The sequence below is a fragment of the Eumetopias jubatus genome, unplaced genomic scaffold, assembly GCF_037043125.1.
Source record: "Eumetopias jubatus isolate StellerSeaLion01/CBP00866 unplaced genomic scaffold, mEumJub1_p1.0 scaffold_8, whole genome shotgun sequence".
Taxonomy (NCBI): domain Eukaryota; kingdom Metazoa; phylum Chordata; class Mammalia; order Carnivora; family Otariidae; genus Eumetopias; species Eumetopias jubatus.
In genome coordinates, this window is record NW_028274814.1 from 54,712,077 (window position 1) to 54,735,296 (window position 23,220).

Genomic DNA, 23,220 nt, shown 5'->3' on the forward strand with positions numbered 1-23,220 from the left:
ATCTTTATTATTTCTCTTCTCCTGCTGGGTTTAGGCTTGATTTGCTGTTTTTCTCCAGCTCCTTTCGGTGTAGGGTTAGGTTGTGTATACGAGATCTTTCTCGTTTCTTGAGAAAAGCTTGTATTGCTATATACTTTCCTTTTAGGACTGCCTTTGCTGTATCCTAAAGATTTTGAACAGTTGTGTTTTCTTTTTCATTGGTTTCCATGAATTTTTTTAATTCTTCTTTAATTTCCTGGTTGACCCATTCATTCTTTAGTAGGATGCTCTTTAGCCTCCATGTATTTGAGTTCTTTCAGACTTTCCTCTTGTGACTGAGTTCTAGTTTCAAAGCATTGTGGTCTGAAACTATGCAGGGAATGATCACAATCTTTTGGTACCGGTTAAGACCTGATTTGTGACCTAGGATGTGATCTATTCTGGAGAATGTTCCATGGGCACTAGAGAAGAATGTGTATTCTGTTGCTTTGGGATAGAATGTTCTGAATATGTCTGTGAAGTCCATTTGGTCCAGTGTGTCATTTAAAGTCCTTATTTCCTTGTTGATCTTTTGCTTAGATGATCTGTCCATTTTAGTCAGGGGGGTGTTAAAGTCCCCCACTATTATTGTATTGTTGTCAATGTGTTTCTTTGCTTTTGTTATAATTGCCTTATATAATTGGCTGCCCCCATGTTAGGGGCATAGATATTTACAATTTTCTTGTTGGATAGACCCTTTAAGTAGGATATAGTGTCCTACCTCATCTCTTATTACAGTCTTTGTTTTAAAATCTAATTTGTCTGATATAAGGATTGCCACACCAGCTTTCTTTTGGTATCCATTAGCGTGGTAAATGGTTTTCCACCCCCTCACTTTCAATGTGGGGGTGTCTTTGGGTCTAAAATGAGTCTCTTGCAGACAGCATATCGATAGGTCTTGTTTTTTAATCCAATCTGATAGCTTGTGTCTTTTGATTGTGGCATTTAGCCCATTTACATTCAGGGTAACTATTGAAAGATATGAATTTAGTGCCATTGTATTGCCTATAGGTGACTGTTACTGTATGTTGTCTGTGTTCCTTTCTGGTCTATGCTGCTTTTAGGCTCTCTCTTTGCTTAGAGGACCCCTTTCAATATTTCTTGGAGGGCTGGTTTCGTGTTTGCAAATTCCTTTAGTTTTTGTTTGTCCTGGAAGCTTTTTATCTCTCCTTCTTTTTTCAATGACAGCTTAGCTGGATATAGTATTCTTAGCTAGGTCTGTTGCCAATCTAATGTTTCTACCATTATAGGTTACAGATCTCTTCTCCCGAGCTGCTTCAAGATTTTCTCTTTGTCTCTGAGACTCGTAAGTTTTACTATTAGATGTCGGGGTGTTGACCTATTTTTATTGACTTTGAGAGGGGTTCTCTGTGCCTCCTGGATTTTGATGCCTGTTTCCTTCCACACATTAGGGAAGTTCTCTGCTATATAATTTGCTCCAATATACCTTCTGCCCCTCTCTCTCTTCTTCTTCCTGGATCCCAATTATTCTAATGTTGTTTCGTCTTATCGTATCGCTTATCTCTCAAATTCTGCCCTCGTGATCCAGTAGTTGTTTATCTCTCTTTTTCTCAGCTTCTTATTTTCCATCATTTGGTCTTCTATATCGCTAATCTTCTCTTCTGCCTCATTAATCCTAGCAGTTAGTGCCCCCATTTTTTATTGCACCTCATTAATAACCTTTTTGATTCGACTTGATTAGATTTTAGTTCTTTTATTTCTCCAGGAAGGGTTTCTCTAATAACTTCTATGCTTTTTTCAAGCCCAGCTAGTATCTTTTAATCATGATTCTGAACTCTAGGTCCGACATCGTACTAATGTCCATATTGAGTAGGTCCCTGGCAGATGGTATTACCTCTTGTTCTTTTTGCTGAGGTGATTTTTTTTTTGTCAATTTGTCCCGAGGAGAATAGATGAATGAGAGAACAAAATGCTAACAGGTTAACAACGTCCCCAGAAAATATACTCTAAACAAATCAGAAAAGACTTGAAACCAAGGGAAAAGTAAGGGAAAGAAAGAAAAACGAAAGTGAAAAAAAAAAGAAAAAAGAAAAAGATAAAAACAAACAAAAACAAAACAAAACAAAACAAAAAAACAAAATATGATCAAATATGACCAGGCTAGTGCACATAGATCAGTGCTACACACTAGATTTTGGGTGTATTTTGGTCTGTTAGAAGAAAGTGCCTCATAAAATTTTAAAGAAAGAAATACTTATATATGTACAAATAAGGGTTGATACAATGAAGGGATGAAATATGACTGTAAAGATCAAAATTATAAAAGATTTTATAAAAGGAATTAAGATAAGAAGTGGTTGAAAAAAGAAAGAAGAAGATTAAAAAAAAAAAGGGAGAGAATGTGATCAGGCAGGGGACTAGAACAACGCCATACACTAGAGATTTAGGGTATATTTTGATCTGTTAGAAGAAACTGTATCTCAAAATTTTAAAGAGAGAACAACTTATATATATATGTACCAAAAATAAGGGTAACTACTATGAACAGATAGAATATGACTCTAAAAATGAAGAATAAAAATGTTTTTTTTAAAAAAGGGATCGATAAGATGTTGGTTGAAAAAGGGAAAAAGAAAAATTCAAAAAAAAAAACAGTTAAAAAAATTAACTTTGAAAGACTAATGAATCACTGTAAAAAAAACCCATGAATTCTAAGTGCAGTATTCCCCTAGCACTGGAGTTCTCCCATTCTCCTTGATGGGTAAACTTGGTCTTGGCTGGCTGTTCTTGCCGATCTTCTGGGGGAGGGGCCTGTTCCCTGGTTCCCAAATGTCTTTGCTGGAGGCGGAATTGCCCCGCCCTTGTTGGTCCGGGCTAAGCAATCTTCTCGGGTTTGCTCTCGGGAGCTTTTGTTCCCTGCAAGCTCTCGGTACAGCTTTGGAGGACGAGAGTGAAAATGGTGGCCTCCCAATCTCCGCCCTGGAGGAGGCGAGAACTCGGGGCCCTGCTCCTCAGTGCGCCCCCAGGGAAAAGCAGTCAGTCACTCCTGTCTACCTGGTCTCCAGCCGCACTCCGTGCTCACCCGGCCTGTGACCGAGTGTTCCTATCTCTGGCACCCGACCCTGTGTGGTTTGTCTCCAAACCCAGCAGATCTCTGCGGTGTGCTCTTGTGCCTCTCCTCCCTGGGGAGGAAGGGAAGTCTCCCTGGCTCTGCCACTTGTTGGGTCCCTGCTGGAGGAACAGTGGCCCGACTGTGCCATGTATCACGGTTTATGGCAACCCCGAGCTGAGAGCGCGCGCCTCAGCTCCGTCCTGCCACTGGCTTCCCCGCTCCGATACTTGGGAGCTCTACCACACTCAGGTACCCCTGGTCTTTCTGTGACCCCAAAGGTCCTGAGACCACACTGTCCCTCGAGGGTTCCAACCCCCGCTTAGCCACTGGAGCGACGTCCCTCAGCGGAGCCGACTTCTAAAAGGTCCGATTTTGTGCTCCACGGCTCTATCACTTGTCAGAAGCGCTCGACGGAGGCCCCCTCCCCTGCCATCTATCCTCCCAAATATCGCCTCGGATTCACTTTTCCACAGGTCCTACCTTCCAGTAAGTGGTCACTTTTCTGTTCAGAGAGTTGTTGCTCTTCTTTTCTTCGATCTCCTGTTGAGTTCGTAGGTGTTCAGAATGGTTTGATCCCTATTCAGCTGAATTCCTGAGACCAGACGAAATCCAGGTCTCCTACTCCTCCACCATCTTGCCTAAAGTATCTTATTTTAAAATGCATCCACATCTTAAGAATGAAACATCTGTAGATATTTTAATTGTATTTTTTGGCCTCTGGCTTTGTGCCTAAAGATGTTCTTTGGGGCACCTGGGTGGCTCAGTTGGTGAAGCATCTGCCTTCAGCTCAGGTCATGATCTCAGGGTCCTGGGATCAAGCCCTGAGTCAGGCTCCCTCCTCAGTGGGAAGTTTGCTTCTCTCTCTACCTCTGTCCCCTTCCCCCTGCTTGTGCTCTCTGTTCTGTCTCTCAAATAAATAAATAAATAAAATCTTTTGAAAACATTTTTAAAAATTAAAAAAAATATTTTCTTTTATTAGCTGTACCTGGCTGTCTAAAGGTCTGCATTCCAGTTGCTTTATATAACATCTTAAAATTATCTAACATATTCATTTTTGTATCTGTTTAACATCTGTTCTCTCCCTACTATAATGTAAACTACATGGTCACAAGAATTTCGGTCACCAGATCACCGTGGGATCTTGGTCACTACTCTATTGACATATTAACAGGTCTATGTAGGTAGTTAGAATTTTTCTTTTGGGTTTTTTTATGATTTTTAATTTTTTTTTTAAATTTTAGTTATATACAGTGCAATATTGGTTTCAGGAGTAGGATTCAGTGATTCAGTACTTATAACACCCAGTGTTTATCACAAGTGACTTCCTTAATACCCATCATCCATTAAGCCCATCCCCCCACCCGCCTCTCTCCATCCACCCTCAGTTTGTTCTTTATCATTGAGAGTCTTTTATGGTTTGTTTCCCTCTTTTTTCCCCCTTTTCCCCCTTCCCATATGTTCATCTGTTTTGTTTCTTAAATTCTACATATGAGTGAAATCATACGGTCTTTGTCTTTCTCTGACTGACTTATTTCACTTAGCATATTCATATAGCCCAATCCACATAATTGTAAATGGCAAGATTTCATTCTTTTTGATGGCTGAATAATATTCAATCATATATATGTATATATATCATAATAATAGATAATATATATAGTATATAGATGAATAGATATATACCACATGTATAGAGATCTTATATATCTATACAGATATATATACCACATCTTCTTCATCCATTCATCAGTTAATGCTCATTTGGGCTCCCTCCATAGTTTTGCTATTGTGGATAATGCTGCTATAAACATCAGGGTGCATGTACCCCTTTGAATCTGTATTTTTGTATCCTTTGGGTAAATACCTAGTAGTGCAATTGCTGGATCAGAGGGTAGTTCTATTTTTAACTTTTTTTTTTTTTTAAGTAGGCTCCACACCCAGCATGGAGCCCAATGTGGGGCTTGAATTCATGACTCTGATATCCAGAACTGAGCTGAGCTCAAGAGTCAGACACTTAACCAACTGAGCCACTCAGGTGCCCATATATTTAACTTTTTGAGGAACCTTCATACTGTTTTCCAGAGTGGATGCACCAGTTTTCACTCCCACCAACAGGGGAAGAGGGTTCCCCTTTCTCCACATCCTCACCAACACCTGTTGTTTCTTGTGTTGTTTATTTAGGTGAGGTGGTATCTCATCATGATTTTGATTTGTATTTCCCTGATGATGAGTGATGTTGAGCATCTTTTCATGTGTCTGCTAGCCATCTGGATGTTTTCTTTGGAAAAGTATCTATTCATGTCTTCTGCCCATTTCTTAACTGGATTATTTGTTTTTGATTTGTTGAGTTTGATAAGTTCTTCATAGATTTTGGATGCTAACCCTTTATCAAATGTGTCATTTGCAAATATCTTCTCCCATTCCATAGGCTGCCTTTTGGTTTTGTTGAGAATCTATTTTTTGAATAAATAAATACTTGCATAAACAAGAACAAGTCACTCTTACTCTTTTGGCCTGAGCCATTGCATCTCTAAATATAGAAAAGTTTATTGTAGTATGTTTTAAATATGTGCTTCTTCAAACCACAAAGTTCCCTTTGAGCTATCTTGACATTTGAGAAAGGAGAATAAAACCAATAGTGGTCTAGCACCTATCTCACTCTCAATTAGGAAAATCTTTTTTTATCTGTTTGTCTAATGGGGGTGGGAGTAGAAGAAAGAAGATGGTTCTAAATAAGATTTTGTTTAAAAATGTATACTGTTTTTACAATTAACAAAAGAACTTCTAAATAACATTCTTTCCATAAATCTATAGTCTCCACTCCTATTTTACAGTTTAACTTTCTGGGGCATTTTTTTATTGGGCAAACACTGAGAGAAATAATTATTCTCTCCACTACTACACAAACTCTAACATAGAAGTGATTAACATGTGTCTTATGAAAAAAACAAAATGCTATTGTATTTTTGGGCCAATCTAGCCATTTTTATGGTATTGAAGTTTACAATGTCGATTTCCATCTTATTCTTATGACTGCTACTCTTTTGCTGCTCAACCAATTCAGATTAAATATTGAAAACAAAAAGCTCAGCTCTATGGGTCAAGTATAAATGATATACCTAGAGCAACTATTTGGTATTTGTTGAGAAACTAAGAAAACTACTCAGATATATTCAGTCTTATCAGTAATAGTAATGATCACTTTAGAAGGTCTGCTGAATCAGTTACATTATTGTTCTTATATTGGTGCCTTGACTTCAACTATTGCTGTTATTATCATAATACATTTGTTTGGTTTGTTATTATAGTGGTTGTTTCACCAGTGCTTTAGATAATGACATGAAACAAACTGAAGATACTAAATTTGAATATCCTTGAAACCAGACTTGTCATGAACGGTGGAGAAAGCACCACCATTCTTCTTAATTGCTTATAATAAACTGAGCATGTTGGCTAAAGAAATACCTTTAACTTAGCAAATCTGATTGAGAAAACTTTAGGTTTTCCATTCAGTCATGTTTTGGAAAATATATTTTTTTAAATGAGCCATACTGTAATGAAAAATATTTATGAAATCTAAAGAAATATGAGGTAGAATTCCAATTGCATATACCTAAGAATAGCTAGAACAACTATTATTTTTGACAGAGCATGTATTTCACTCATAATTCAAATTAAGAATTTTCAAATTCTGACTAAAAATAAATGCCATTTTCTTAAAAATGTGAATGTAAACTACCTGTTGTTTTTTTAATGTGTATGTCAGAAAAAAAAAAGAAAATTGCTAACCAATTAATTCCAAAGCAATTTCAGTTATCTGCCCTTTGAGCACTATTCTCCAACCTCTACTGATTTCAGAGACAAAGAAAGAGTCTCATTAAAGTAAGCCTCCTGAAACTTTTCTTAAAGGATAATTATGAAGGGGGAGTCTCATAAAGGACTAAATGATTTGGTGCTTCAAAATGAAAAGACTTATTTCTAAAGAGGACCTAAAACAAAAATAACAATTGAAATAAAAGCCACCCGTAGTTTGTTATAGGCTATTTTAAATTTGATAGCTATACCTTTAACTGCTCACATCATAAATAAGACTAAATTTCAGGGTCTGACTCTTTTTGAAACGATATTGTTGGTAACAGACCATCTAAACATCTTACAAACAAGCTTTTGGAAATCCTTTGGAAAGGAATGCTCTGATTACTTACCTAAATAGATACAGTCTCCCACACAGACATACTCCCTTACAAACACACATCACTTTTTTCTTACATTTGTCATTTTTTTCCCTCTGAAAGAAAAGAGCTTCTCTTCAAATTACCTAACATCTAGCTAATGTAATTTTGCCAATGATGGACTTTCCATCTGACCATCTTCAACTAAATCTATTTATTTAAGCAATTATTTTTGCTTAATAAAAATTGCTCCAATATTTTGTCCCATTATCTGACTTCTGAAATCACAATATGATGGAGCATCTCCAGTAATCTCTTGGAGTGTTTCAAAATTTTCAAATAATTAATTAATGTGTAGGTTAATAAATATATTTTAAATATCTGCATATACATGTATAGTATTAAATTTTTTGGACAGTAGAGGAAATAGCATGTGAAAATATAATTTAATAGGATTCTATAATTCCAGAATAATTAAGAAATTACTTTAGGTTCATACCCTAAAATTTTAATCAAGAAATGGAAGAAACCAATTTTAGGAAAACCAGGTTTATTTACTTAGTAGTCAATTCATTTATTCAACGATATTGACTGGTTATTCTTATCACAGTCAGAAACTGTTAGGCCACAAAAGTATAAAGTCATAGACCTGCCCTAAGGGAATTTAAAGTCAAATAGATAAGAGATTAAAACAAAACAAAACAAAGCAATTAAAGCACAATTGTAAAAAAAAAAAAAAGCACAATTAAAAAAACAATAAACAAGTGTTAAAAGAATAATGGATACAGGAAAGTACTTCACCCTTACACAGGGAATGCTGCACACCTGCCCAGGAAAGACTTTTTGGGAAAGGTGTTAATTAAGTTGAACATTAAGGGATAAACAGATGTTGGCATACTGAAATACTATTTCACACCCAGTGGATGGGATGATGCAAAAGTATTGTAACCTGAGAAGGCAGAGAAGATTCAAATTATTATAAGTAGTACTTTATGTTTGAAATGTGAGCACATGAATGAGACTTTAAGATGCAAAGACACTAAATCATGAGTGCCCTTTAAGTTACACTAGTACTTTATATTTTATCCTGAAGGCTATCTGGATTTTAATCACAAGAACAGGACTTCACTTGGTTAAGTAAAGGGGACTAATTTGAGGGAGAAAAAATTTTAAAATGCAGGTGGTAGGAAAATCAAGTACCAGAAGATTCCAGTAATACCTTGAAGAAATTAAGGCCTCGATTAAATTCTGTCAGTGGGAGCAGAAAGAAGAAATTAGATCTGAGAACTATTTAGACGGTGAATGTATTAAGTCATGGTAACAAATTTGATGTGGCTAAAGGTGAGAGAAGAATCACGGATAACTGCTTAATTTTTAGTTAGGGTGATAGAAGGCTGGTGATTCTATTCATGGAGGTAATTCGAGTGAAAAAGAAGGTATTGAGGGGAATGATAATGAAATTAGTCATATTAAGGTTGAAATGCCTTAGGAAAATTTAAGAGTGTGATATTTTATACACAGATGAACATGTAGGTCCGGACCCCCCCCCAAAAAAAAGGAGTTCTAGGCTGGAAACTACATCAATCAGCTAAGGCTGCCACAACAGAATACCTCGAACTGGGTGGCCAAAACAATAAAAATTTGTTTTCTCACAATTCTTTAGCCTGGAAGTTTAAACTCAAGGTGTCAGTGGGATTGGTTTCTGTTGAGACCTCTCTTCCTGACTTGCAGACAGCTGCCTTCTTGCTGGGTCCTCACATGACCTTTTTCCTCTGTGCACATGTTCTTTTGGTCTCTCATCCTCTTCTTATATGGACACCAGTTCTACTGGATTAGGTTCCCACCCTTATAACCTCATTTAATCTTAATTACCTCCTGGAAGGTCTATCCCCAAATACAGTTACGCTGGGGGTTAGAGCTTTAACATTTGAATTTTAGGAGACAAAATTTTGACCATAACAGAAACATAGACTCAATGACAAGACAGACATTATCATCATCATCATTTTACAAATGGAGAGACTGAGGTTGGGCAGTGATCTGCTAAGTTACTTGGGTAGTGATCTAGAGAACGTTGGAAATGGAATGTGTCCTCTTTTGTCATGCATATGATCTAGTGGACAGGCAGTTATCCCTGCCTGGCAAGTTCCATCTGCACAAGAACAACGACAATGTCATCACATAAATCAACAGAGTATTAGCTGGGTAGGTTGTGGAGGCCTTATAAACCCTACCAAGTCTTTACTGAATTTCCAAAGGGAAAAGGATTAAACGGTGCTAGCCAACCTCAAGAGACATGCAATTCATGACAGTGAGCAAGAATGTTCCAGAAATTTTCTCAGGACATCAAACACAGCTCAAATCTTATGGATAACATCCCAGGGATTCTTTAATATCCTCACAGAATAAACACGCTATTTGTGACTCAAGAATGAAGGGTGAAGCAGCTGCCCCAGCTGTGATTTGAAACTGAGGTTCCAGGGAAACTAGGTATTTCAAAGCTAGCTTTGCCTTACACTTATAAACCTGCCCCTCCGGCTGTGTTCAAACACATGAATTGTTCACTGCACAATATGATGATTATCCAGCCTTCACTAGAGGGCTATGCAAGAACAAAAGGCTGAGGGGTAAAGAGGATCTTTATTATTAGGTTGCTATTTTTATGAAACATTCATATAGCAAAGGAATTGCCTTGCTTTTAAAAGAAATTTTGTTAAGGAAACTTTATGAAAAAGATGCTTATACGGCCTTTAAAGCAACTATACATGTATTCAGAAAAAAAGAAAAAAAAAGCTGAGTTAGGAACTCAGTTCAGAACCATATTTTCCAAAGTAATGGAAAATGTAGACATCTACTGGACTTAATTTAAAATTCCAGGAGCATGGATTTCAGCATGAATTATATATCAAGCAGAATTTATTTTATTACAGCACATGTGCTGATGTTAGTGACTCCCTACTTCTCTTTTGCCCCAACTTGAAATCATTTGGAACCACAGGCCCAATTAAGATGGGTAGCTCGAGGCACATCTGTTGTGTATATAGTTAATCTGGATTCTTAGATCCCCAAATGCATTCAGGGTGTTACTTTCAATTTAGCAACTTTCCCTCTACTCTCCTAGTCCCACCCAGCACTATCACTAGTCTAAGTAAACCACAGGAGGCCAGATCCTTAGAAATTATGGTATTGGTCTCACATTCTAAAGTGAGGAAGGATGGAGAATACGTGGGTCAGATGTATGATTTGGCATTGTCCACATGTAAAGTCGAGCCCCCACATTCTGTTCTTTTTGTAGGCTAGGCAAGGGAAAGAAAAGTATTTCACACAAAATATACTTAGGTTAACAAGCTTTTCTTTAAAAGTTCAAAAAAAGTTAAAAATAGAAAGGAAAATACTATTAGATATTTTGGTGATTGGGCAGGGAGTTTATAGATAGCAGGACGAAATGAAGTGAGGCACTTTGGAAAGAAAGAAGGCAATCTGGAGAGCATGAGACTTCTGAGGGTTAGAAAACAGGAAGCCAGAGAAAGATATTAAAGATAAGCACAGTAGGAAAGTAACAAGAAAGGATTTCTAGATTGTGTATTAGCTTCAGGCTAAGTCATTAACTGGTACCCGTGTCAGGGTATCAGGAGGGAGTACAGCATGATGGTAAAGAACCAGGGCTTTGGAGTCAGAGAAACTTGAATCTGAATCCCTGGTCCGATTGGGTGACTGTGCAAGTTACTTGACCTCTATAAACTATATTATCCTTGTCTGTAAGATGGAAGGAGTCATTACCTGGAGCAAATATGAGGGTTACCTAACACAGCTATGTAGAATGCTTGGGAAATGCCTGGCATAGAGTAAATGCTTGATAAATTCATAGGGATTAAAATTATAGAGCCTTATAGCTGGAAGGTCGCTTGCTGTACCTCATCAATTCCAACTTTTACAGACTAGAAGAGTGAAGAGCCAAAGTATTAAGTTTCTTGCCAGAGGTAATACAAGCAGAAAATTGTCTTCCAAATCACGTTTTAATGTTTGTTAGGACACTATGTTAGTCAGCTCAAGTTACAGTAAAAAAAGTAACATGGACTATGCGCCTTAAGCAACAGGAATTTATTTCTTATGGTTCTGGAGGCTGGGAAAGCCAAGATCAAGATGCTAGCCAATTCCATTCTCCCAGGGGGGCCCTCTTCCCAGCTTGTAGATGGATGCTGGACACCCTCTTGCTGTGTCCTCATGTGGCAGATAAAGCAGAGAGCTCCAGCCTCTTTTTCTTCTTTTAAGGGCATTAATCCCATAAGTGGGCCCCACTCTCAGGACTTCATCTAAACCTAATCACCTCCCAAAGGCCCCACCTCCAAATATCATCACTTTGGGTGCTAGGGCTTCAATATATAAATTTGGGGGTGAAGGGACACATAACATAACAGTCCATTAACAGACACAGACTATGGTACTATGGAAAGAGCCCGGAGCAGTGGTTTAGGGACTCGGGGTTTTAGTCATAAGACCTTAGGCAAGTCCTTTAATCTTCCAGTTTTCTCACCTTGTAAATGTGAAGGGTGGGAGATGTTATCTGGAAGTGTCATTCAGTCCCATGCTCAAGTAATATTACTCTCTGAGTATATGAATATAATTTATGGTGAGAGAGAGTGGGTTTGACTAGGTTGAGAAGGACAGGACTAATGGGGAGCGGGGAGCAGTAAGACAAGAGGAAAGAGTAGAACCAGGGGCAGTTTTCAGCAAGTGAAGAACAGGAGCATCAGGGAAAGCGGGAAACCAGAATGTGAAAAAAGAGATGCAGTTCAGGAGGGTCTCATGGACACCTACCTCTTCCAAATGTACCCAGGGCTAAAATTCCATCTATTTTGTTTTGTTTTAGTGTTTAATAAGCACATGTGGAGTACCATGGTGGGGGCTGAGAAGGACCACTAAGAGTTATTCACAGCTTGGTGCTTAATTTAAAAGAGTGATTTGAATAAAATATCTTAAAAGCAGTAAGTGTGTGTTGGAAACGGAGAAAGACAGAGTTGCTGCTTTTAAATCACATCATTCAGTATCTTTCACATGTAAACCTATGAATGAATACATGTGAGCAGATCAGCAAGATGAGTAGAAAGGGCTCTGATTTCTTATTATAGATTCAGGAATCTCTTCAGAGGAACTTATCTCCTCAGCATAATTTTTGGGGTTTCGGGGAGTTTTTTGTTTGTTTGTTTTCCCTTCATAGCTCCCAGCTAAGGCTAAGAGGGCATCACTGCTGTGTAACAGTAATCCTGATGACAAGTGTTTACACAAACTGGGGACCATCTATGGCTAATTTTCCTTCAGAAAAAAATACCATTTAAGTTTATGACTAAACATGTGACTGGTCATACCTGTTAAAGATTTTATTTAACCATCATGATAAACTATCAATTATAATAGTAACTGCCTACCTACATATCCACATATATGCAGTGTTAATAACCTATTGCTGAAGGAACAAGTTTGACTTCTTGAAAACAATTCCATGTGTAGCAATAATTGCCCATAAATAAAGTCAAAAGGGGCACTGTTTTTATAGAAGTGGCAAGGGAATAAAGAAAAAGAAAAATCTCAGCCAACCCTCGTAAGAGTTTTGAGATAAAATCCCCTCAGTTCTTATTCTGCATTTTGAGGCATTTTTTTCTCATGCAGTACCATCAGTGCATTTCCTGAAGCTGTATTTCTTCTTATACTGATTTAGATTTTTAATTGGTCTTACCTAGTTCTCTTTAAACTGGCTGAGCGTGGTAGTCTCCAACAAAAGTTTTTATTATTTTTAAAATGCTACCTTTGCTCTTTCATATTCCCTAATTAAAACCAGAGTAGATCCCACAGTTTCCTGCTCACTTTTAGATCAAAACTCCTACTAGTTTTGTTCATTTTAAAACTTCATTTTCTTCTCCAATTTGACAAACACCTCCTCCCTATTCTCCAGCACCAGCCAAGTTTTGGTTTGGGAGCCTGCAGTGGGTAGGGAATATAATCTGATATTTTACTCCTCTTCTCTCTCTTTTCTGGTTCTTACTTCTCTTGACTTGGGAATAGAAAGAAAAGAAATGTGACCTTCACACTTGGACAAACAATTACAATCCTCTGTCTGAGGTCTCTGATTTTCCGTCAAGGCTCTGTGTGGTTTCACTGTGAAAACTGGCTACCTCACATGGCTGAGTTCTTAGGGCAGTCTTGCAGGAGCATCCCATAGAGAGATGCGGCCTTGGATCAACCCCTTTCTACACAAGGAGTGGATCACATAATTCCTTTCCGTGTATTTCTTTGAACCCTGAAAAACTTGTACATCCTTGCTTTGCCAAACAGTTGAGGTGCGGGAGTGTGGGCTGCTCCTTTCCTAGTTTGTCTCTCTATCCTGCCCTAGCATTATCTTCCTGTTCACATAAGCTCAGGGGAAATTAACAAACCCTCTTTCAGAACAGAAATCTAACCTGGGGATGAGGCAAGAGTCTCCAATTCTGGCACACAGCTGAATAAATGGCTCTCTTTTGGCTTTCCTCTTTGGACTTTGCAGAGAGAACTGGGCATAGCGGAACTAGTCTATTCCTCACTAGGCTAATGACTCATGACTCTCAAGCATGTTGATATGGGTACTTCCTTTTCCAAAGCCATTGGTCCCCTGCTTCTCAGCCATTCCAGTCTTCCAGGTGTTAGCATTAAAGCAGGGCTCTTAGTTTCCCAGAGCAGCTACATATACGCCTCCTTCACTGCCCTAAACCATCAGGCCCTCTGTCTTGTTCTGTGTTAGGTAAGTCCTAAAAAAAAATCTTGCCATTGCCCTATTGCACTCATTAGTACAACATTTTTACTCACAAAGAATCTCCTACTAGGTACGCAAACGCTTGGCTAGACAAAGCAACAGATGGTACATAGGCCTAGTCACACTTTTAAATGGGTCAAAAAGTATGTTAGCAGTAATAAAACAACAAAATATCAGGAGTATAACAGAATACACATGCCCAAATGAGCCAGATCAAATCATTTTTTAAATCCTTTTGGGGCTTTTTATGATCCATAAGAGAAAACCATTTTTATTACATTTATAGTTTTTTTAAATCTGAAATAGTATACTCAAATTGATCACTCATCCAATTCACCAGACTTGGCTCCAGATGACTTTTGTTTATTTTCAGTAATTAGATATGCCCCAAAATATCCTCAGGGCTAACACTGTGGATGTTTTAAAAATATGCTGCATATTCTAAAGGTAATACAAATAAATGAACACAAAAACAAAGAAAATGGGGGAAAAAAGAATATGAAAATAGGCATATCCATTAGTTTTTACTATAGCAACAAATAGCCCCAAAATTTCCGTGGCTTGCAACAGCACAGATTTATTTCTCACCCGTTCAGTACATAGCCTGTGGACTTGCTGTAGTTCTGCTTGGCTCCACTGGACTCCACACAGCAATGCTTAGCTCTGCTTTACATTGTCTTGTTACTCCGTGACTGGAGGAACAACACCCCAGCTGGGACATACTGTTTTCATGGCGGAAAGCAGAAGTACAAGCTGCCAAACCAATCCATAATAGCACATTTAAAGCATTTGCATGGACATAGGCATACATTTCATCAGTCACATCCTGTTGACCAAAGTGAGTCACATGACCAACCCTGACACTGGGTAGAGAAGTCACAAAACAAGGAGTAGATGTATGATCTCCTTCAGAGGAGGAAAGCATAGAGTTGGAAACAATAATCAGATCTACCACATAGTGTCAGCACAATGGGAATGTCATTAGTATGAACATATAACATTTCAAAGAGACCACTTTTGAGGTGGTAATAAATATTAAGTATATAAATTATATTATGGGGATACAATTAAGTCAGTTACATACTTTATGGGCCTCTCTCACATATTTAAGTGTTCTAAAAATGTATACAATCTCTACAGTATGGATGTCATTACTTTCTGAATTTATTTCCTTTTAATAGTTTTATATTTAAGAATTGTTACAAAATAGTGTATTGACAGATATTGCACTATTGATTGGAAATTACGTTTCTGCAAACCTGGCCAATATAATGCTCTTTACATGCAAAATTCAACAGAAGTTTAGTGTTATATTTCAAAAAAGCAAATTAGTATTCTAAAAATAAACTAGTCCTAGGAAATGATTATCCTTGCAAGAACTATAAAATGTATCAAGTTCCTGGGGCATCTGGGTGTCTCAGTTGGCTAAACATTTAACTCTTGATTTCGGCTCAGGTCATGATCTCAAGGTCATGAGATCGAACCCCACGAAGGCTCTGTGCAGAACATGAAGCCTGCTTAAGATTCTCTGTCTCCCTCTCCCTCTCTGCCCCTCTCCTACCCCCACTCGTGTCCATGCTCTCTTTCTGTCTCTCTCTAAAAAAAAAAAGTATCAAGGTCCTCAGTTTGGAAAATATTAAATAAATGTCTTAAACACTAAGAAGTAAAATAAAGTTGTCCTTTACAAAGGACATACTTTTTACTTCTTCTTCTTTTTTTTTTTAAAGTAGACTCCATGCCCAGTATGGAGCTCACAACCATGACATTGAGACCTGGGCTAAGATCAAGAGTCAAATCCTTAACCGACTGAGCCACCCAGGCACCCCACATGCTTTTTTACTTCTTAATCACTCTATTAAAATCTTAAAATTAGTAATTCCATATCAAGTATTAATATCAATCTTTATATGTCCCAGGGTTTTAAATACACTTGAAGAAGTGACCTTCTAAAATCCTCCTGAGCTCACTAAAAACTGGTCTACTGAGCCTCACACCTTGCCTTGTATCAACAAACATGAGAGAAAATGGGAAGGGGAGGTCCTGGAATGACCTGAAATCACTCATCTTCATTGTGTAGCTCAGTTCTTTTCTGCTCTAGGATGTTGTTTCCCCTTTTCACTCACAGGGTCAAAATTTAAGGCAGCTTGTAAGATGTGGGATACTGTGCTATTGAAAACTACAATTAGACCTTCACTGAAGAGAGTCAGGAGGCAAGGAGGGCCGGGATGGTGTGGTGACTCTATTCTGTCCTGCTGGTAGTCTGAGAAGTGAGAACTATGTACTTCTGTGGCTCTAGCAAGTTACTCGCTATGGGATCATTAACAGCCATGTGCATGAAGAAACAGAGACAATCTCAATATCCAAGGAAAATCTCCCTATCATGCAGTCTGGGGTTTCTATATCTTAGGTCTCTCTGAGTCCACCATGACCCCCTTAATTCAGTCAAATACCTTCATAACATCCTCTACACGGTTGTTACCTGAGTTTCCTCCTCATTCTTGCTTCTGCTTCTCATCCTTAATACTCTCCAAACCTTTAAGCAGCTAGATTTTATGCATTTATCCTCATTTTAATGTTGTCATAACTTACAGTCTAGAAGAGGTGTACAAAATCATATCAAATTGAATTATATCCTTGGATCTCACAGATATTAGGATAAACAGGTCTCTGGCATTTTAAGATTTACTTCACAGTGTATACACAGTCACATTGCATGCACCTTAAAAGTCTGATCTTTCACCACCAAATCTTGATACTTCTCAGTCCCTTTGTGTTAACTTTGAAAATTAAACAAAAAAATTATTTGACATAGGCAATGCTGCTTCTCTTAGGTGACAATATCTTTTGAAAAAGGTTTCTGTGGTGTTCAAGAGAGAATGGCCGGCTGTTAGCTAATCTTATACACACAGGCAATAGATACAAACTATGGCATGAGTGGTTTAGCGCTTCCTTATGTAAAAGTCATCAATAAAGAACTGAGTATCCCTCTACCTCAAACTATATAGTTAAACTTTCTTTGCAGTTGTTTAAAATGAAAGGACACATTAATTTTTCTTGACTGTGTGTAAGGACACAGGGATGGACTATTTGACCTCTCGTGGTCATCTCCTACCTCTACCACTCCACGATTTCAATTCCACAATGTGTAAAGACAAACTCTTCATTAGTCGGGTGAAAAGCCATAGAGCTTGAGCCAGATCTCACCGGGAGAACATCTGATCTTAGTGGGGATGCGGGGTTGGAATGAGGCATATTCTACAAGGAAAATAATCACAGTGGAATACCCTGAATTTTCTTTGCTTTTTATATATATATTTTTAGAACACAGTCATATTCTTTCTGCAAATCTTCCCTGCTGTTTTATTTTGAGCAAAGAATAAAATTGTGTTTTTCTCCTTGAAAAAAATCAAATACATTTCTAACAAAAAAAATTAAGAGTATTATGAACACAAAATTATATAATTCTGATGGTTCCCATGACCCCAATAACCTCTAAAGGTATCTTTTTAAAAAATTATTTTAGTAAAAAGTTTACTTCATCTGTACAAAAGAACTTTTCCTTTTAGCATGTATATAGCAGTCAAGAGGTTATAGAGTTATACTTATGTACAAGAACTGGTTAAAAATAGTTTTAAAACAAGCGACTCAATATTCAAATTGTATGAAAATGCTGGCAGGCATTGATAGAGATATAGAAATATTCTACCTGTCATATTTACCCCAAAGATACAAATGTAGTGATCCAAAGGGGTACATCCACCTTGATGTTTATAGCAGCAATGTCCACAATAGCCAAACTATGGAAAAAGCCAAGATGTCCATTGACAGATGAATGGATAAAGAAGATGTGGTATATATATATATATATATATATATATATATATATATATATACACACACACACACACACACACACACACACACACACACACACACACACAATGGAATATTATGCAGCCATGAAAAGGAATGAAATCTTGCCATTTGCAACGATGTGGATGGAACTGGAGGGTATTATGCTGAGCAAAATAAGTCAATCAGAGAAAGACATGTATCATATGATCTCATTGATATGAAAAATTCTTAATCTCAGGAAACAAACTGAGGGATGCTAGAGTGGTGGGGGTGGGAGGGATGGGGTGGCTGGGTGATAGACATTGGGAAGGGTATGTGCTATGGTGAGCGCTGTGAATTGTGTGAGACTGATGAATCACAGACCTGTACCTCTGAAACAAATAATACATTATATGTTAAAAAAAAAAGAAAGAATATATTAGGAAGGGAAAAATGAAGGGGGGGAAATCAGAGGGGGAGATGAACCATGAGAGACTATGGACTCTGAGAAACAAACTGAGGGTTCTAGAGGGGAGGGGGTGGGGGGATGGGTTAGCCTGGTGATGGGTATTAAAGAGGGCATGTATTGAATGGAGCACTGATTGTTATACGCAAACAATGAATCATGGAACACTACATCAAAAACTAATGATGTAATGTATAGTGATTAACATAACATAATAAAAGAAAAAAGAAAAAAGAAAGCTTAAAGAAATATTCTACCTGTCAAGTGCCTAGCTCACTGAAACCCAAGTACACTATAAAATGGTATATTACCAAAATCCTCAAAATATGGAGAAAATCTGAGATATATACAATTTTACATAAAATGTCTTAAAGTTTTACATGTGGATGTTTGCATTTGCAGCTTTCCAATTCACACTCACACAACACTCATTTTCTTAGAGCTTCCAAATAATGACAGGTTTCATTGTTACATCTGACAATCCAAATGCTCACTATAGGGGTAAGCATAGGAAAAGTTCATTGCTATTATTCTTACATTGAAAATAAGCAGGTATCAATGGATTACATTTTTTCATCAATACATCTTTAAAACTTTGAGGTTTTTTTTTTTTTAATGCTTTCCAGAGGTAAATAAGAACTGTTATTCCAGGGGTGCCTGGGTGTCTCAGTTGTTAAGCATCTGCCTTAGCTTAGGTCATGATCCCAGGGTCCTGGGATCGAGCCCCGCATCGGGCTCCTTGCTCAGCGGGGAGCCTGCTTCTCCCTCTCCCACTCTCCCTGCTTGTGTTCCCTCTCTCGCTGTCTCTCTCTCTGTCAAAAAATAAATAAAATCTTTTTTTAAAAAAAGAACTGTTATTCTACTTAAAAGCAAAAGAGGTGCTAGAAGATAAGTTGGCTTCATAACAATGACAAGAGACCAAGCCCTCACCTAAAAAAAGGAAAAAAAAGGTAGACTCAATTTTTTTAACTTTTTAACTTAATTTTTCTAAATACATGGAAACAGAGAACATAGAACGAATGAAAATAATGTGTTATAGTCTCTGTAACATAATACAGAAGTAGAGATGCAAAATTAAGAATGCAGAATGAAATTCATCTGTATACTTTTCAACTGCTCTGCATTTAATCTTTTTTTTAGTATTCCATTCTCACAATAACTTTCTTCTATTTTCTTGAATGTTAAATTTTCAGAGGACAAGACTAGAGACCAGTTAAGATGAAAAGACTCAATCAAAGAGAGGTTAACATTCAAAGGAATAAGGGTTTTGTTTTTTGTTTGTTTTTTTTTTTTTTTTCCTATTTCGGTGGTTTAGGGCATGATAGAAAGTAAAGTTTGAGCATATTAGAATTAGTTTCAAGGCAATAGAAATTGTCACATGGCAGACAGAGTAATAAAATATTTGTTACTTCTCCATTATCTAGCATAGTATTCTCACTTTTTTAGTGCTATGCTTCCCATGTTCATGACATGAGCAGACAGCCAGGCAGGAACAGAAGTTGGCTGGGGGAGGCCACAAAATATGAACAATGTTGGCTGACTGATAGGTACATTGTGCTAAGCCCTTTTGAATGCATTAGCTCATTCTGTGTTCTATACAGCTCCACAAAGTCAGCGTTATTACTTTGTTTTATAGATAGAAAAATACAATCTCAGCCTAGTTAAGTAACTAACCTAAATTACTTATAAATTACTTATAAGTCAGAGGGCTGAGATTTGAATCCAGAAATGCCTGAAAACAAAAACCATGTCTTCCTCCAAGTAATCAAGGGGAGATACTGGAAGAAAGAGAAGTATGTAGGTATGTGACGGGGGGGGGGGGACATTGCCTTTTGAAGAAAAGTAGGAAAAGGAAGGTTGATGGTTGAGTTCCAATATAGTGTGGTCACTTATAAGTACTATTTCTAAAACATTGTCCTTATTTGAATAAGAAGTCAAAATATATTCTTAAGTATTTGTTATAGAATTAAGAAGCCTGAAAGAAGAAAAAGTGCACTGTGAATTGAAATGAGAAAAGGCAGGTCTCTTATTGATTCTTCACTCTAGGAATCTCATTAGCTATCAGATGGAATTTGATGACTGCCAACAAATAAACAACATTTTCCCCGATTCCAGGCTGTTAAACTGCCCATAGCCACCAAATACAGATTAGTCTGAAATGCACTGATTGTTCTTGCTGGAGGTGATTAAAATATCAGCTGTGGATACAAGAATTCTTTTTCTCTCTTTCCTTCAGGCTGCTAATGGATGCACAGAATGAAACTTATTTTAAAAGCTGGTATCAGAAGCTGTTGGCTGCTCTCCAATTCTGTTCAGGAAAAGCCTTGAGTGATGAGTTTTCCAAGGAGAAGAAACTTATTAAAATTCTGGGAGACATCGGGGAAAAAGTCAAGTCTGCCAGTGACCCTCAGAGACAGGTTTGTTGAGAAATTAATCTTCATGTAGTGTTTTCTTTAATCTCTTGTTCAATTAAATTTTAATTTCATAGCTTAGAAAGCAGATTCATTGTCTATACTTAGTTATAAGACATCCAACTCAAATAGTTTAATCAAGATTTTTTTTCAATTTACAATCTTATGATAATGTCTACCACAAGGACATGTTTTTTTAAGATTTGTGAGAGAACGAGAGAGAGAGCACAAGCAAATGGTGGGAGGAGCACAGGGGGAGACGGAGAGGAAGAGAATCTCCAGTGGACTCTCCACTGAGTGTGGAGCCCAGTATGTGGCTCAGTCTCACGACCCTGAAATCATAACCTCAGCCAAAACCAAGACTTGAATGCCTAACTGACTGAGCCACCCAGGTACCCCAATATAGTTTTTTGATCTAAGTAGCCATGCAGCATATGGAGAGTACCTGACAAGAAGAAATAAACTTAAAGGCAGTTTGGTTAAAAAGACCAGATGAAGTAATTTCCTCAAAATGGCAGCACAACTCACATTAGTAGAAGTCCAGAGGGGACTTTTTAGGGTACTCTTGTCCAAGGTACAAAATCGAGGTCTAGATTTTTTTTAACACTACACTAATCAAAATAAAGACGTTTTTAGCAAAACAATTAATTAAAGTAAGCAAATCAATAGCAGTGTGGATAGTAAAACTTTTATACTAAGATCCATGAATGATAGTCAAAATATTGTGCGTTTTTCATCACTGATTATAATAATGGACCTGGCTTTTTCTTGATATGATTGAAGAATATTTGTTCTTTTTAATTATCTGCATCACTAGTTTCCCTCACTGATATAGACCACTAAGCAGGTTCTCTTACGTTCAACATTCTAGATGCAGGGAGGTAGTGAGCATCTATCCATTGTATTAATAACATCATTCAGGAACAATTAAGTACTTACAGACTGGGAGTTAAGGATGGAAAGATGACTAAAACATGAATTCTGTCCTCAAAGGGAGCACATAGTTTCTCTCCACCCACTGTCTAAAATCAAAAAGAGTTTTCAACATAATAATATAGAAACATTGACAGGCAAATTGTCCCAGAATTCTTTCCCAGCCCAGTATTTTTCTTGCTGGAAGTCATTCATTAGATAGAAATGCCAGAAGCTATGGCCCTTCACCTATATAGGAATAAATAGGAAATAAAAAGCATAAGCATGGAATTTATTCTTAAGTGGGAAACATATAAACTCTAGATTGACATAAAAACCATAAGATAAATAATATGATGAGCAATAAAAAAACAAGCTTCTATAATTTCTTCATATTACTGCAGATTAATTTTTCTAGTGATGGAAAAAATGAAAGCAAGTAAATAAACTGGTTTAAAATTTATAAAATTTATGTATGAGTTTACACTTTATTTCTTAGATTTTAAAATTCCTCACATATTTGAGATGCATACTACAGTTAAATAAGTCTGATGCCTTTTTGACCATTTACATTAAGTTCCAAAGAGCTATTGACATTATTCTTTCAAATAAATATATTTCTCTCACCTAGACTGTTTTTGTGATAACACTTCTTCACATAAAAATAAGAAAATAAAAATAAAGAGATGAAAGAAGCATTTACAATTTCGCACAATTCAAGTTACTGTTAGCTGTTTTTTCTATTTCATTTGAAAAAGTACTATTTAGTGTTGTACAGAAGTGTTGAATCACTATATTGTACACCTGAAACTAATATTACACTGTATGTTAACTCACAGGGATTTAAATAAAAACTTAAAAAAAACCTTTTTAATAGATAATTCATAATTCTGCAAACCTACTTATACATTTATGTCTGCTTATTCTGATAAAGGCTAGAATGTTTAATATATTAAAATTGCCTCCTTGATTATTTTTCTTCAGATTCCTATAAGTTATTTCTTTATGCATTGTTTTTCTCTGCTGTTTACTATTAAACCATGTCATCTCATCAAAAATAAAATAAAATAAATAAAAAGTACTAATGAAACTGTGTGAAAGAAGATATTTTTCCACCTTGCTCTTCTGGATTCTGGGAGCAGTAGTTTCTATTATTTGCCAATGACCCAGGAGTAAGAGCTAAGAAACTCTTGGGAGTTAATTAAACATTATTAATCTGATACCTTCATTTTTAGAATTGGACTTAAAGAGTTTCTGAAAGTGGGTTAAAAGGAGCTCTTATATTTTTAATTGTTTTTCTGCTCTTTTTGTTAGGGGATACACAATTTTAAAGGTGTTGTTTGTGGTTTCAGACCTTCCACAGGTACAGAGAACTATGGAAGGGAGTGAGGCAAGTATCAGGAATATACTCATTGGCATTTAGTAAACCATTTGTTCAAATATATTGCTATTTCTGACAATTGTCATTTTTGCCATTATTGCTCTTAGTATGTGTGATTTTTTTTCTGAAATGTACTACCACTATTAAGTATAAATCTTGAGGGTTACAA

General features: G+C 36.9%; 1 protein-coding gene across 1 annotated transcript in view; it reads left to right on the plus strand.

Moving 5' to 3' along the window:
- Positions 1-23,220, plus strand: part of PIK3C2G (phosphatidylinositol-4-phosphate 3-kinase catalytic subunit type 2 gamma) — a 344,412-nt gene that overhangs the window by 184,568 nt on the left and 136,624 nt on the right. Inside the window, 1 exon segment of the mRNA XM_088025563.1 lies at positions 20,584-20,764. Coding sequence (XP_087881689.1) covers positions 20,584-20,764 — 181 coding nt within the window.